This window comes from Natator depressus, chromosome 3, assembly GCF_965152275.1.
Source record: "Natator depressus isolate rNatDep1 chromosome 3, rNatDep2.hap1, whole genome shotgun sequence".
Classification (NCBI taxonomy): Eukaryota; Metazoa; Chordata; order Testudines; family Cheloniidae; genus Natator; species Natator depressus.
Window position 1 is genome coordinate 206,541,661 of NC_134236.1, and position 13,878 is coordinate 206,555,538.

The following is a 13,878-nucleotide window of genomic DNA, read 5'->3' on the forward strand; positions in this document are numbered from 1 at the left end:
CAGGAGTGGAAAGCTTGAGACACACCCAGAGAGAGGGGAGAAAGAGCCTGTAGGACGCCAGGGTCCCCCTGGGGTCTCTGTTCCCAGAATGACCCTGAATGCAGAGCAGAGGGTGGGCCCACCGCCCGCTGGCACTGACTGCTCTAACCAGCACAGGCCCCTGGCCCTGCAGGTAAGAGGTGGACCCAAATCAGTGGCTGAGGGAGACGGAGGAGTGCAGCAGGATCGCTAGAGCACAAGCCAAAGGAACAGGAACATCTAGAGAGAGCTGGTGATTACATGGGCCAAGGGGCAGATTCCCGCTGAGAAGTCGTTTCTTTCCCACACGGGCCGGGACGGGGTGGAGATTCTTTGCCGTATCCTGACAAGTTCCCAGCTACTGCCCGGCTGGACAGAGGCCGGCTCTGAGTCTATGGCTCAGAGCACGCAGCATGGTCCAGGGCCTGGAGAAAAGACAGTCAGGAGATGGCTTTTCTCCTCATTCCACCACTAACCCCCTGGATGACCGTGGCCCAGCCACTGCCTCTCCATAAAACGGGGCACCTTCGTGAAGAAACAGGGCCATGTCAGGTTGTTCTGCCTGACGGGCCGGGCTCTTCTGGGGGTCCCCCGCCCAGCCCCACAGGAGGACACGGAGGCCATTGCTAGAAGAAAATCCGTTTATTTCATAAACGGAAGTTGTATCTGTAGGGTTTTTCTTTTCCAGAAAGATAAAGCATAATCTGTGAACAATGACAGCTTCTGCACATATATATATATTTATACTATCTATACGGCCCGGCAAGTTGCCTGCTTCCCGCAGGACCCCCCTTCAAGGCAGAGAAGGCCACAGCTCCACTGGCAAACGAGCAAAAATGCAGTTACAGCCAACGTGCCCCTCCAGGCCCGGAACACGCCCAGCCCCCAGGCAGCTCCAGGGGGGCACTCTGGCTCCAGTTTGGACACTCAGTTTGAGAACCGTCCCCACACCCCGCTGCTGCCATGTGCACTGCCCTGCCAGGCCTGCCACCATTCTGGAAGATGCAGTGCAGCGGATGGGAGCAGCCCCGCACTCTAAAATTCTCACTCACCGAGTGTGACAGGGAGTTCACCCAGGGCCAGAGGCAGGGGGACAGGCCCTGGCAGACACATTACTTCCAGAGGCACTGCTGGCACCAGGAGTCAGCGTGTGGGATCCGCCCCCCTTCCCCCAGGCTGGGAAATGCTATTTCCGGGCACGCCGGGCTGAGATGGCAGGAGCCAGGCAGGTGGGAACACACTGTTACAGGGGAAGGGATGGGGCGGTGGACAAAGCACATCCCTTCACACAGCTGACTGGGTCTGTCCACCCTCCCCAGGGGCCAGGCCTTCAAGGAACAGCTGCCCCGATTGCAGGCTGCCAGCTGCTGCTCTGCTGAGATCCACTGGGGCCTGCCGTATGCCTTGAGGGTAAGCGCCAGAAAAGGAGCAGCGGTAACAGGTCGTCCCCTCTTGCCAGGGCTGGTAAGGGCATTGTGGGACCTGGGCCCAGGAAGTTCAACTGAGTCATAGAGCAACCAGCCCTAAAAGGAAACTTCCCTTTATTGGAAACTAACGAACAGCCCCGACTGGTGTCTGGGGGGCCCCGACCATGGCTGGGGCAGAGCAGGGCGTGGTGGTGTCTCAGAGCTGGCTGGCAGAGGAGAGGTGGTGTCACATTAGGCTCTAAGATGGGCTCAGCGGCACGGGGGCCACCTCTAGTCATAAGCTTCATCCTCGTCGTCAAAGAAGAAGGAATCGCGCTCTAGATTCTCCGATTCGTCGTCATAGGAAAAGTTGTCATCATCAAGGTCTTCATCATCGTACTCCTCCTGCCACTCCGGGACATACTCCTCATCTTCCTCCTCCTCCTCCTCTTTGGCCCCCTCGTCTGTGTCAGGGGAGTCGGATGCCCCATCAAACTTCAGCCTGCATAGAAGCAACAAAGAGAGTCGGCGCACGCCAGGCGTTTCCTGCCCGAGCCGAGCCTCAGGCAGGCGGGCAGGTCTGCGATGCAGAACTGAGCTCAGAGATGGGCCTGACGACCGTCCCCTCCACCCGCACTCATGGGCCATCAGGGGCGTTGTCTGGCTCCCCAGCCACGGCCACAGCAGTGACCCCGGCCCGCAGTCACAGACTGCAGCATCCCCTAGGAGTCAGGTGATCAGGGCCCTCTGCATCAGCACAGCGCAGGCTGCTCCCGGGACAGCCTATCTCCTGCCAGGCCAATCACAAAGTCTGACACACCAGCTCTGGCAATGCCTAGAGCCAGGTCTCTGGAAAGAATTCAAGATTCAAGAATTCAAGAATTCTGCCCTTGGAGAGCGGGGAGACCCGCTCTGGTTGCCTTTCACTGAGCCCACAGATCCACCAGCCTGGGTTACTAGGCCCACAGCAACGAGCAGACTGGATCAGACCTGGGTGCCAGTTTCCTGTCTCCGACATTGAGGCCAGCAGCTGGTGCTCCAGGGAAAAGGGGTAAAAACCTGGCAGTAGGCAGGGGTGAGAAATGGCCCCCTGCATCTGGTGATCTCCTGATCCCTCCTGATTAGAGACTGTCCAGCCCTGAGCAGGAGCTTTGCTATCCTTTCCAAACGTCGCTACCATCAGCTACGATAGCTCTCCTCTTGCTAGCCAGAAAACGTGGCCATTCCCCTGCTGACTCCTGCTACATTTCTGGCCTCAGACAGCCGGTGGCAGCAAGTCTGCAGCGTGATCACGTCTGACAGAGGCTTTCCTTTCACCCATGTTGATGGGTTTGAATTTCCCTTGTTCTCAAGCTAGGAGACAGGGAGAACCAAAGTGCCTCAGCTGCTTTCCCCGCCCGTCTTCACTTCACAGACTTTTACCGCCTGCCCTTTGGTCTCGTCTCTAAAGTGAACAGTCCCAGGCTTCTCAGTCCGTCTTCACAGGAGAGCTTTGCAGGCCCCTGGCCGTTCTCATCGCCCTCCTCTGCCCCCCTCTAGTTCTGCACGATCCTGGGTGAGATGGGGTGGCCAGCACTACATGCAGGCTCCAGGGGAGGCTACCTCCGGGATTTCTCTAGTGGCATTACCATCTATTGTGTTATTCTCCTTCCCATTCTTTATTGGTTGCTTTGATTACAGCTGCGCACTGAACGGAGGTGCACTGCCCTGCCTGCCGGGGTGTCTGGTTCCTCTCCCGTGGCGACAGTGTACACTTCAGCGAGCACAGTCGGAAACGCTAGCATCCTGCTCCTTCCCCACCCCACCCCCCCACCCCAGCGTCCCCCCCAGGAAGGAAACTCACTCTTTGTAAGGCGGGACTGCATTAGGCACATTTGACAACTTCATCTCCCTCTGGTCGGAGCCTGGCCGGGCCTGGAAGCCGACGCGGAAATCCTGCCAGGACAGAAGAGCAGTCAGAACAAGAGACGGAGGTGGGGCACTTGGACAAGGCTTCACCCCCTGCACACCCCTTTCCCTCCCCCACTCACACTCCATGGCACAGCCTAGGGGACAAAGTCTGCCCTTCCCTCCCATTCCACCCACCACATCCCCCAGCTGAAATGGCGAGGCTCCTGCAGCTGGTACCTGAGTGGAGTGCTGCAGGATCGCGAGGAGCCGCTCCTGGATCCTGCGCACCAGCTCCAGGCCAGTGTTAAAATGCTCGGCTTTGAGCAGCCGAATGGAGGAGGCCAGGTCTTGACACTGCAGCAGAGTCTCCTCTGGAACACAAGAGAGGCAGCATTACACAGCGTCCCTACTCAGGGACCCGTCACCAGAAGCGAGAGCGGCTGCCGGCCAAGTGAACGGGTCCATCCCCCCAGGCCACAGTCACAGCGCACTCGCTAGGTGGCCTGCTCGCAGCAACCTTCCTTTCGGCAGGGCTGGGGAGGAGGGAGTGATGGAGACACCCTCTTGCTCTGCCTTGGCTTGCCAACAGCCAGATCAGGTTCCCAGGTTCCAAGGCCAGAAGGAACCACTCTGATGGAGTCAGACCTCCTGTATAGCACAGGGCACAGAACTTCCCTGCACAAACTCCCGTTTGAACTAGAGCAGCAAACTTAGAAACCCACCCAACCACGGGTTAAAGATTAGCACAGATGGAAAATCCAGGACAACCCTCAGTAAATTGTCCCAGTGGTTAATTACCCTCCCTGTTAAAAAGCTGCATCTGATTCCTTTGGACTGGATCCAGTCAGATAAGCTAAGCAGAACCAGGCCAGAGCAGCTCCTGGATGGGACACCTCCAACCCAATCCTAGGACAGAGCTAAGGAGTCGGTGGGCATGCATCCCTCACTGCCCAGCCGCCCACCCCCAGGCAGCAGTGCCATCCCCTCACCCAGGAGGATCTGCAGAGCATTGGTGTGTAGCTCCAGGTTCTCGGTCTGCTGCTCCATGACATCCATCTTCTCGGTATCCTGGTTGTAGTAGCTGTAGACGGCGGAGTAAGCCAGCACCTGGAACAGCACAGAGCCTGCTGTCAGCGCCCAGGGCCAGCACGGACGGAACAGCCGGGGGCTCTAAGCTGGAAGTTCATTTCTGACTTCACCTGGCACTAACGGGAACACCCTGACCCACCAACTGCTGCAGTGCGCTGGGTGGGCTTTGGCAGTCCCAGCTCTGACCCGGGGGTAACCATCCAACGTCAAAGTGTGGACAGCATGTGAACTGGCCCCACGGGGTGAGCAAACAGCAGTCAGGGTTGGCACAAACGGCGCTGAGCAAGGCAAGCGTATAGGCTCGCAGGGACGCCCAAACTAGACGTGAGCACAGTCACGAGATTCACGGACGCGCCGAGTTAAATCAAGGCAGGAACTAGCTGAGGTGGGAGTGTAAGAAAACGCAGCCTAGCAGCAGATGGGAGAGGGCAAGTGGGGCTTTGTGGGGTTCCACAGCATCTCAGCACAAACACGTTCCCACAGGCATTCCCTATCGCAAACGCCTCTTGCAGGTTCCACAGACGTCCACAGGAGAACCCGATCAGTGGTCCCCCTTAAGCACTGAGGCCAGGAGAGCTCCCCGTGTGACTCGCAGAAGCTGGTTTCTATGGTGGTTGCACATGCTACAGCGACAACAGAGGACAGGAACTGGGAATGGAACAGAATGACAGAAGGGCTCGAACGGCACCTGAAACATCAGACCCCCAGGTAGCCAAGCCAGATGGAGAGCAACAGCAGCATGAGCCCTCATATTCACACCCAGCTCACAACATCTAAGGCCAGTTCCTGAACGGCAGACATTCTCTCCTCTCTGACGGGACGTGGCTGCATGTGCCATCGAGACAGTGAGCTGCAGAGCTCCAAACTCTGGACCTGTCTAGCTAAGAATAGCAGGATCTCTGTAGAACTCCTCCGTCCACAGAGGACGCTGGATCAAAGCGGTAGCTCTTGCAGGGAGTTTATGGTTTACTAGGAGTGATGGAAAGTGTCCATGTCAGGCAGCCAGGTTTCCAATCCACTCTCTCCAGCATTAGACTGCCCTTTGTGACTTTTAGGTTTGAAAGTTGTGGGCATTTCCCAGGCCCAGGGAGCACTGCCCAGATGCCGGCTCTGTTCTGCCAGTCTCAGGGGTACATTCCTTTCCCCTTGGTTCACTGACCAATGAAATGACAATCAAAAATACAGTCACAGATTGAGACGCATTTCCAACCACTGACCAGGAGACGGGGCCAGAAGGAGCCATTCTTGGATTGTTATGCGTAGATAACAAATGACAGCATGAAGCAGAGTTCATTATACTCAAGGGCGCTCTTAAGGCCCCGAGAGAAGAACTGAAGACAGGCACACTAGCAGGGAGAGGAAGAACAGCACCATTAATGGCAGATATACTCAGCTGCCATTTACACGTGACAGACAAGACAAGACAAGTTTGGACAATGTGATGCTACCCAAGGGCTCAGGTGCCAAGCAAAACCCTTGGGTAAATTGCCTTCTCTATCAGGAAAGCATGAATGCAGACACGTTAGCCTGTTTAGACCTGCGGGAAATAGCTAACACAGCTAACCAACCACTGAAATATTTCTGAAAAACCATGCAGAATGTGGGTGGCACCAGGCAAGTGCAGAAAACAAAGGAGGTACCAACTTTTAGAGCAGGAACGGAATAAAAAAGAAGAGAAGCACAGAAGAGCTGCCACAGGGCCCGTTACCTTTCCCGAGAGCTCAGAACAGAGATGCACAGAGATGTTCTTTACTCCTGGGGGAATTCTGTGCTACTGTGCGCATGCATAATTAATGAGCCCCACATAGTTTTCATTTTTTGTGCAGAAAAAAGCTTCTGCCAAAATGTTGTTGCAGTTCTGCTTTTGGCCCACCAGAGGGTGCTGTGGTGATAGAAAGCCAGCGAGGGAAGAGAAAGAGACCGCCTTCTTCGCAGTGGGCCAGGTTAGGAGACAGGGGCTATGGGGAGACAGACAATGTGGGGTGCTGGGGGGGTGGGTCAGACAGGGGCTCATAAGGGCTAGTGGGGGAGGACAGGCTGGGGCAGGGACTGAATGGGAGTGGAGGTGCAGGGCCACATGGTGATGGGGAACGGGGTGCAGAGCTACATGGGGACAGGGGGTGGCTAGATGGGGGCACAGACACCCCTGGGGATGGGGGGAGTGGGTGCCTGAGTGGGGGTGGAGGGACACATGTGGACAGGGGTACAAGGACACATGGGGACAGGGGCAGATGTGCAAGACTGAATGGGAGAGGCTTGGGTTCAGCCAGGGTCTGCATGGGGGAAGCTCCCTAACAATCCCTCCCTGCCCCCCCACCAAAAAAAACCTGTTCCATACTTTTCCCACCTATACCCAACAACCCTCCAAGTTCACACCTAGGCTATTTCCCAGAAATTTACTTCCCTCTCCCTTAGGAACTCCGTTACCCCTGACTCCCCCAAGCTTCTGAGGGGTGTGGGAAATATGATTCTATATTGTAGTTTAAATGAATTATTACTCAGAGTTCTGTATTAACATGCCTAGTAAGGAATCTATTTGTCAGAAAACATTTCCTGAATCTTTTTTGTTGTCTGTAGTGTTACAGACATACTTGCTGACAGGTATTTTGAAATAAATGACCAAAAATAATTGAAACTGGTGAAATTATATTGTGTTATAAAAATGCATAATTTTGCATAATTTTAAAATATTGTGCGCAGAATGTTAAATTTTTTTTGGTGCAGAATTCCCCCAGGAGTAGTTCTTGTGACACATAGGCAGCAGACCAGGATTGTGACACTTCCCAGATTGCTATAGGGTGAGCAGTGCTGGCACCGAGAGCTTTTACAATCAGCTGCCTCTGGTCTCAGGTGCACGGTGCACCCAGAAGTTACTCCCCCAACGAGAGAGTTCTCTGTATGAGACATTGCAGCTTGCCTCTAGGGAAAAGTATCCAAAACCCAGGCACTCCATGGAAGGGAGAAACTTGGAAAGCAGGAATAGCCGAGAAACACCCACAGGTGGAGGAAAGCTAATCACATACAGCTTTGCAGCAAGACGGGGCGTCATGTCATGGAGCAGGGAAGTAAGAGTCCACCTCTGGAATGCTGCATTTTTCTGGGCACATTACCTACCTACAGGAACCAGTGGGAGGCAGTGCAGAAAGAGTCACAGAAATTATCTGGGGGCTAGAGGGATTGCACAGCAAAATTCAAAGGGCTCCATATGTCTGGCATAGTTGATGCCTAACCTGAGAGCATGGCACCAGTCCCCAGGTATGGGAGAGGTGGATACCAAGGAGGGAGTGGATTTAGGAATTCTGAGGTAGAAAGAAGCAAGGAGAATTACAGACTGAAAATCAGGAGACACGACCTGACAGTGAGGCATGTTAGCCTCTAGAAAGGTCTCCCAAGGGAGGTTGGGGAAGTCGTTTGGGACATTTCAAAGTGGACAGGGGTGAAGGCTATTAGGTACACCCCTGCACTGACACCAGGGCATGGACTAGGTCATTTAATAGGATTTTCCCCTCTCCAGTGTCTATGGCTCAATGACAGGTCAGCCTGGGGAGGCAGCATGGTCTAGTAGTTAAGACACCAACCAGGACTCGGGAGACCTGGATTCTAGTCCTGACCCTGCTGCGTGACCCTGGACCAATCACTCCCCTCTCTGTGCCTCCGTTCCCCCTCCAAGCCTGTGTCCATCTTAGCTATTTGGCCTGCAAGCTCTTTAGGGCAGGGACCGTCTCTTAGTACATGCTTGTATGGTGCCCAGCACCATGGGGCCCCCATCAGCTGGGGTCGCTGAGCACTGCTGTAATACCCTGAAATAAAGCCAATCAATCAGTCTCCGGCTCCTCACGCACTTACCTTCCGCGCCTGTTCCAGGACTTTGCAGGCATCCACAACAAAGGTCAAGGTCCGAATCTGCGGCACCTCGCTGATGGCAGAAACTCTGTTTCTCAGGTTCATAGCAAATTCCTACAACCACCAAGAGCAAAGTCATCTCCCAGCTTCCCCCTCCACCGGCTTCCAGATCACTCCCCCAGCCAGAAGGGCTCAACCTCCTCTCCTCTTCTCTACGAAGGACTGAGCTCCCCGTGCCTCGTCCCTCTGCTACGATCACACCACCAGTCCAGCTATTCTATTTGGTGAGCTGGGCTGAGCGAACCTGAGTCTGCTTGTGACCGATTGTGCCTTGCTGAGACCGAGGTGCCTCCAGTGACACCACCTGTCTCCATCTCAGCTGCTGTGATGGAATCTGCACGTAGAATTGCTGGGGAATTTCCACCTAGGAAAATTGACTTCCACCCCTCACAGCTGGTAAAGTCTAATGAAGAGCTAATGCCCCATGAGCTTATACATTGTTGGCAGGCAGCTACCAGGCCGATCCTGTCCTTTTTCTTGGCAAGGTCTTTGAGGAGCAGTGGCAGCAAAGTTCCAGCAGCTTCTATCCCCTACCAGTGGCCTGCACAGAAGTCTACAAGTCCTTATTGCACCTGACTTGTTCTCTGCCACCCCACCAGCCTCATCCCCACGCTCACTGTGTGAAATCCAAAAACCAGGCTCCCAATCAGAGTCGGCAGAGAGGAGCATACTACGAGAGAATTTTATATCACGCCACGGGGGAGGGTGACATGCTCAACTCCACCACACAGATCTGCAGCCCAGTCCTCAACTGCAGTCCCACTGGATTCTGAATCGCTTGCCATGGGTGCCTGGGATTAGGAGGCAGGGCCTGTGCCCGGAGTGTGGCAGGAAGAGCCCTTACCCTTGCTTGATGATGGAAAGTGCACCTCTCATTGTAGTCCTGGAAACGCTTCTCCTGCCGAGCTGCTTTGCTCACCTGCAAGGAAAGACAGCAGTTACCCGGAGATCTCCCCAAGGGGGTCAACACAAGAGGGCCAGAACATGCATGGCCCACGACCACCAAATGCCACAGCCCGGCTCCGCACCAAGGCCTAGCACGAGAGGAGATCCCCAGAGTCCCGAAGTTTGTCCTCACCCCAAGGAGTATCCAAACTGCCCACATGCAGCAAATACTCACCATGGCAGAGCAATTGTAATAATCCTTGTGCGTTGGCTTCCAGGGCTTGAGACAACGCCAGCAAAATCCGTGGTTGCATTTGGCACAGGTCATACTGCACAGGAAGAAGAGGTAAGGGGAGCTGGAGTTGGCCTGATGCAAGGTGCAGTAGCAAACAGTCCCAATCCCTGCAGACACCCGCCCAGTCCCTGGGTATTGGAATGTGGCTGCAGTGCTGGCGTATGGGGGTGGCTGAGTCTCACGTGCTCAGCTCTGCACGCTTCCCTCACACACAAACCACTATTATTTTTATTCTATCACGGTTGCTCAGAAGCCCCAAACAAGATCAGGGAACCCAGGGTGCTGGGTGCTGTACAAAAATAGAGACAGAACCTGTCCCAAAGAGTTTACAGTTTAGACTAAAGCGAAAGAGTGTAACAAATAAGCGCGTGCAGTGAAGGGGAAGGAGGACAAGGAATTGGAAGATTTCTTTATGATAATCTCCTTTCTGCTAGCAGCCTCTCTCACAACTCTGCGACACTTAGGCTGCTCCTCTCCGTGCCGCTGTTCACAGAGGCAGTCCAAAGTGGCAGCCTGACAAGCACTGGCCACCCCCCCTGCTCTTGCTTGCTGCCAAATGAGTCATTCCAAAGCTGTACAGAACTTGTAGAAAGAGATCCGCAACTTCCAGGGAGCACAGCAGCTCTGGAGAACCAGCATATGGCCTGCATCGTACTGATCCAGCACAAAGAAAATACCTGACCCTTTGGCATAACGCCGTCCTGGATGGGTGGAACTGTCGGAGACGCTGCCAGCAGAAAGGATGTTATCAGTAAAAAAAAAAAAAAAAAAAAATTAAAAAATCTTCCATTCTGCAGCCCAGCATCTCCCACAATTCTGAGATGTCAGGGAAGTAGCAAGCAGCGAATGGAGGTTGGGAGGGGAAGGCAAGAAATCCAGCAACGAGAAGTGGAAAAAAAGGGGACCACCCTTTTTTGTAAGAATTGCTCAAAGGGCAACATCATTTGTGGGCCACCGCCCGCAGCACCTGCCTGCCGAAGGAAGCCTCTGCTGAGGACAGAAAGTCCACCTGCTTGTGACTGATGAAGGTGCTGGCTGGCAAACAGGTGGCTGCTCTGCAGATCTTCCATGTGGAAGATCTCGTTCGTTCCACCCACGAGGCAGATAGAGCTCCCATGAAGTGTGCTGATACCCTCCAGAAACAGGTTTCTGATGCCTTGTCGGCCTCAACGATACAGAGCCGAAGCCGCCTAGCGATAGATGACTTGGAAATTGAGTTCTTGACATTTAGGCTGGAAGGACACAAACAGGGCACCTGACCTCATTGTGGATTCCATGCGCTCGATGTAGATGTCCATCACTTTCCTCAGCTCTGGGATATGCCACTCCTTTACCAGATCTTCCAGCTTCAGACAGAACTAAGACGGACAGCTTCTTGGGAACTACAGAAGGGAGAATTTACTTCATGAAGAAAGGACTCTAGTTCTTCGCACCACTTTGTTGCCTGCACAGACAATAACGCCAGCTCTGATACCCATCTAGCAGATGCGATAGCGATAAAAAAAAAATAGATTTTTATGGACACTGAAATCAGGGGCTTGAAGGGATGATCTATTACAGCCTTCAAAACCTGCGGCAGATCCCATTTTGGGAAAACTGGCCTGACTGCTCTGAGGAACCTAGAGGTCTGGGGGTTCTCTGCCAAGGATCCTGCAGACCCCATAAAAAAGATGCTCCTAAAAGCAGAAACTTGGTGAGCTGTGGTGCTGGATTGAAGGCCCTTGTCTAGGCCTTCCTGGAGAATGTCCAAAATGGCTGAAATCTCCAGTTTCCTGAGGTCTGCCCCATGCTCTTGGCACCAGCCGCTGGACCTGGACCAGATGGAGGAGTACACCTTTTGAGTTGAGGCTCTCTTGGGTGCTAGCAAAGTCTGGATGACTCTGGCAGATCGACGGAGCATTGCTAAGGCCTTCCTTTCAATAACCAGGCTGTCAGCTGAAGCCAGGCTGAATCCGGAGGAAGGAATGGGCCTTGGGAGACCATATCTGAATGCAGAGGTGATAGCTTTGCCCACTTAGTCACAGTGGGTCTAGGAGTTGATGAGGGTTGTTCTGGCTATTGTTTGGAGCCCAGACCTTTTAACACCTTGTTGGTACAATAAGGCTGAAGCCCCAGAGACTATCTCACGATGCTCCAGAAGTGAATGCTCAGCAGACAGAGTATGCCAGGGAGTGCACTTCCCTCGGACATACCAGGCTCCCAACACATGCATCAAGCTTCAAGGGCTGGACAAGTAGCATGTCCTCTGAATCCCTCAGGGGGCTCAGTTCCGGCCCTCAGTGTGGAACCATGGCAAAGCCACTAAAAGCTACCCACAGGCCAGGGGACTGGCAGGTTTATTTATCCGGGACGGGTTTTCTGAGCTCTCTGCAGTGGCTGCGAAGGAACTGAGGCAGCTGAGGGCTGCATGCGCTCAAGTAATGTTGGGTGTTGAATGCTCAATCCCACTGAAGAGAGTGTGCAGCCCAACGGACAATGTCTGAAAAGGGCTCTGTAGAGTCAAGGAAACCATTCTTGTAAGTGGGAATACACAGACTCTCAAAGAAAAGCTTTGCCCCCTGAACTGCGACGGAGCTAGAGCATGACTTCTAGAAGACACCCAATCATGATGGCATGATGCCAAGTGATGGAGAATCCAGCCTTTGGTCCCAAGGGTTAACTACCCACAAAAAAGGATACTTTTATCTCCCATTTAAATGTTTTGCTTTGAGCGTCAACGTCCAGCCACCGGATCTTGTGCTGCCTTCTGCTGAATTAAAGAGCCCGCTAGCATCAGAAATCATCTCTGCAGGCAGGTACTTGTAGGCTCTCTCTCTCCTCCCCTAAACCTCTACACGCAGACTGAACTGCTTTTGTCTCTCATGGGGAGGCAGGTTTTCCAGGCCTCAAATAGCTCTGGCAGCTCTTTTGTCAACCTCCTTTTAAAGTGTAGACACCAGAAATGGACAACGAACAGCTTCCAGGAATGGTCTCCGATGCACCCTAGTCACATGTGATGCCACCTCCCTACTCCTCCTCCATGTTCCCATTTATACATGGAAGGACCCACAGACTTTTTGCCACAGCATCACGCTAGGGTTGTATACGGTTGATTTCCTCCATGACCCTCAAGTCCTTTCCAGACTCGCTGCTTTCCAGAAGACAGTCTCCCAATGCTGTATGGGGATCTACTATTCTTTGTTCCTAGACGTAGGGCCCAGAATTAAACAGTAGGGGGGTCTATTGTGGACTTCTTGTCCCTGCAAGAAAATCAGTCCTGAAACCTGGAGTTTTCCTTATTTGCCCCTACAGCAAAAACACCAAAACTACCTCAAAAAGGCCAGAGAGGGCGAGTGAGTCAGAATCAAGAAACACTGAACTCCTAAAACATACCCACGCCACATACTAGTTCTATCGCTGTGCTAACACAGTTTACACTGAAGCTAGCTCCTAATTAAGGCGCAAACATAAGAAGTGTCCGAGTAAGAAGTTGAGAAACCAGAGGAAGTTTCAACTTGCTAGTCTGGTATGGGAAGGAACAAGGGAGGCAGGGACATAGCTTACCAAGGAGCGCTCCACAGCTCCAGGCAAAGGCCACATGGTCCCCAAAGGTCAAAGCTCTCCAGAGGGCTCCGTGCTTTTGGTGGTGCACAGAGCAGGGATCTGCACTGAAAGTACTGGAAGGAGAACACCAGTCGCCCCTGTGCCTAGTAGTACCGACGATTTCCAGGCTCTGCGGGTTGGTTTCCCATTTGGAGCAGAAATGGGTGAGGTAGAGTCGGGCACTTTCTTTGTGTAATTTGTGATGAACACAGAGCTTTGGACGGGGTGGTGAAAAAATGGTGTGAACAACTCTATCCTGCAGAACCTCAAAGCACTGCCCTGTCCACAGAGGCAGCTCTCTGGGGCCTGTGTTGCTCACAAGTCTCACTGTCTCCTCGTCCGCCCTCAGCACTCTGCCTTGCAAACCCCTTGCCCAAGGCTGCTCGCTTGAGATCGCATGGCCTGGACAGGTGATCCTCAGCACTTCTGCTATCAGACAGTGCTTTAACCCCTCAGCAACCTTCACAGGTGCCATTACTACATGGCACCTTTCGCTCTTCCCATGGGAAGTTTCATCCTCTCTGCTCAGACGTCAATGACCCCCCTATTGTATAAGCCACTTGCACCCATTGCCATAACACTGCTCTCCCGATCATTCAGAAGGACAAGCAAGCACAGAATTCGGGTGATCTGGAGCAAGTCACTTGAACAGAACAGTGGCAGAGCTGAGCATCTCCTGTGCTCCAGCATGCAGCCCAGGCCATGTCCCAGTTGTAGTGGTGAAGTGGGCAACTGTCCACTGAAAAACAGACCAAGACCCACCAACTTATATCACGTACAGCACTGCAGAGCCATCGGGGGGGATTTCAT

General features: G+C 53.5%; 1 protein-coding gene across 1 annotated transcript in view; it reads right to left on the reverse strand.

Moving 5' to 3' along the window:
- Nucleotides 1-692: 692 nt before the first annotated feature.
- Nucleotides 693-13,878, reverse strand: part of LOC141985543 (cullin-9-like) — a 64,830-nt gene continuing 51,644 nt past the window's right edge. Inside the window, exons 35-41 of the mRNA XM_074949770.1 lie at nucleotides 9,427-9,520; nucleotides 9,151-9,225; nucleotides 8,250-8,360; nucleotides 4,304-4,421; nucleotides 3,552-3,685; nucleotides 3,268-3,359; nucleotides 693-1,926 (exon numbers count right to left, since the gene is read on the reverse strand). Of these exons, the coding sequence (XP_074805871.1) occupies nucleotides 1,716-1,926; nucleotides 3,268-3,359; nucleotides 3,552-3,685; nucleotides 4,304-4,421; nucleotides 8,250-8,360; nucleotides 9,151-9,225; nucleotides 9,427-9,520 (835 nt within the window). The 3' untranslated portion in view covers nucleotides 693-1,715. The remainder of the gene's footprint in view (nucleotides 1,927-3,267; nucleotides 3,360-3,551; nucleotides 3,686-4,303; nucleotides 4,422-8,249; nucleotides 8,361-9,150; nucleotides 9,226-9,426; nucleotides 9,521-13,878) is intronic.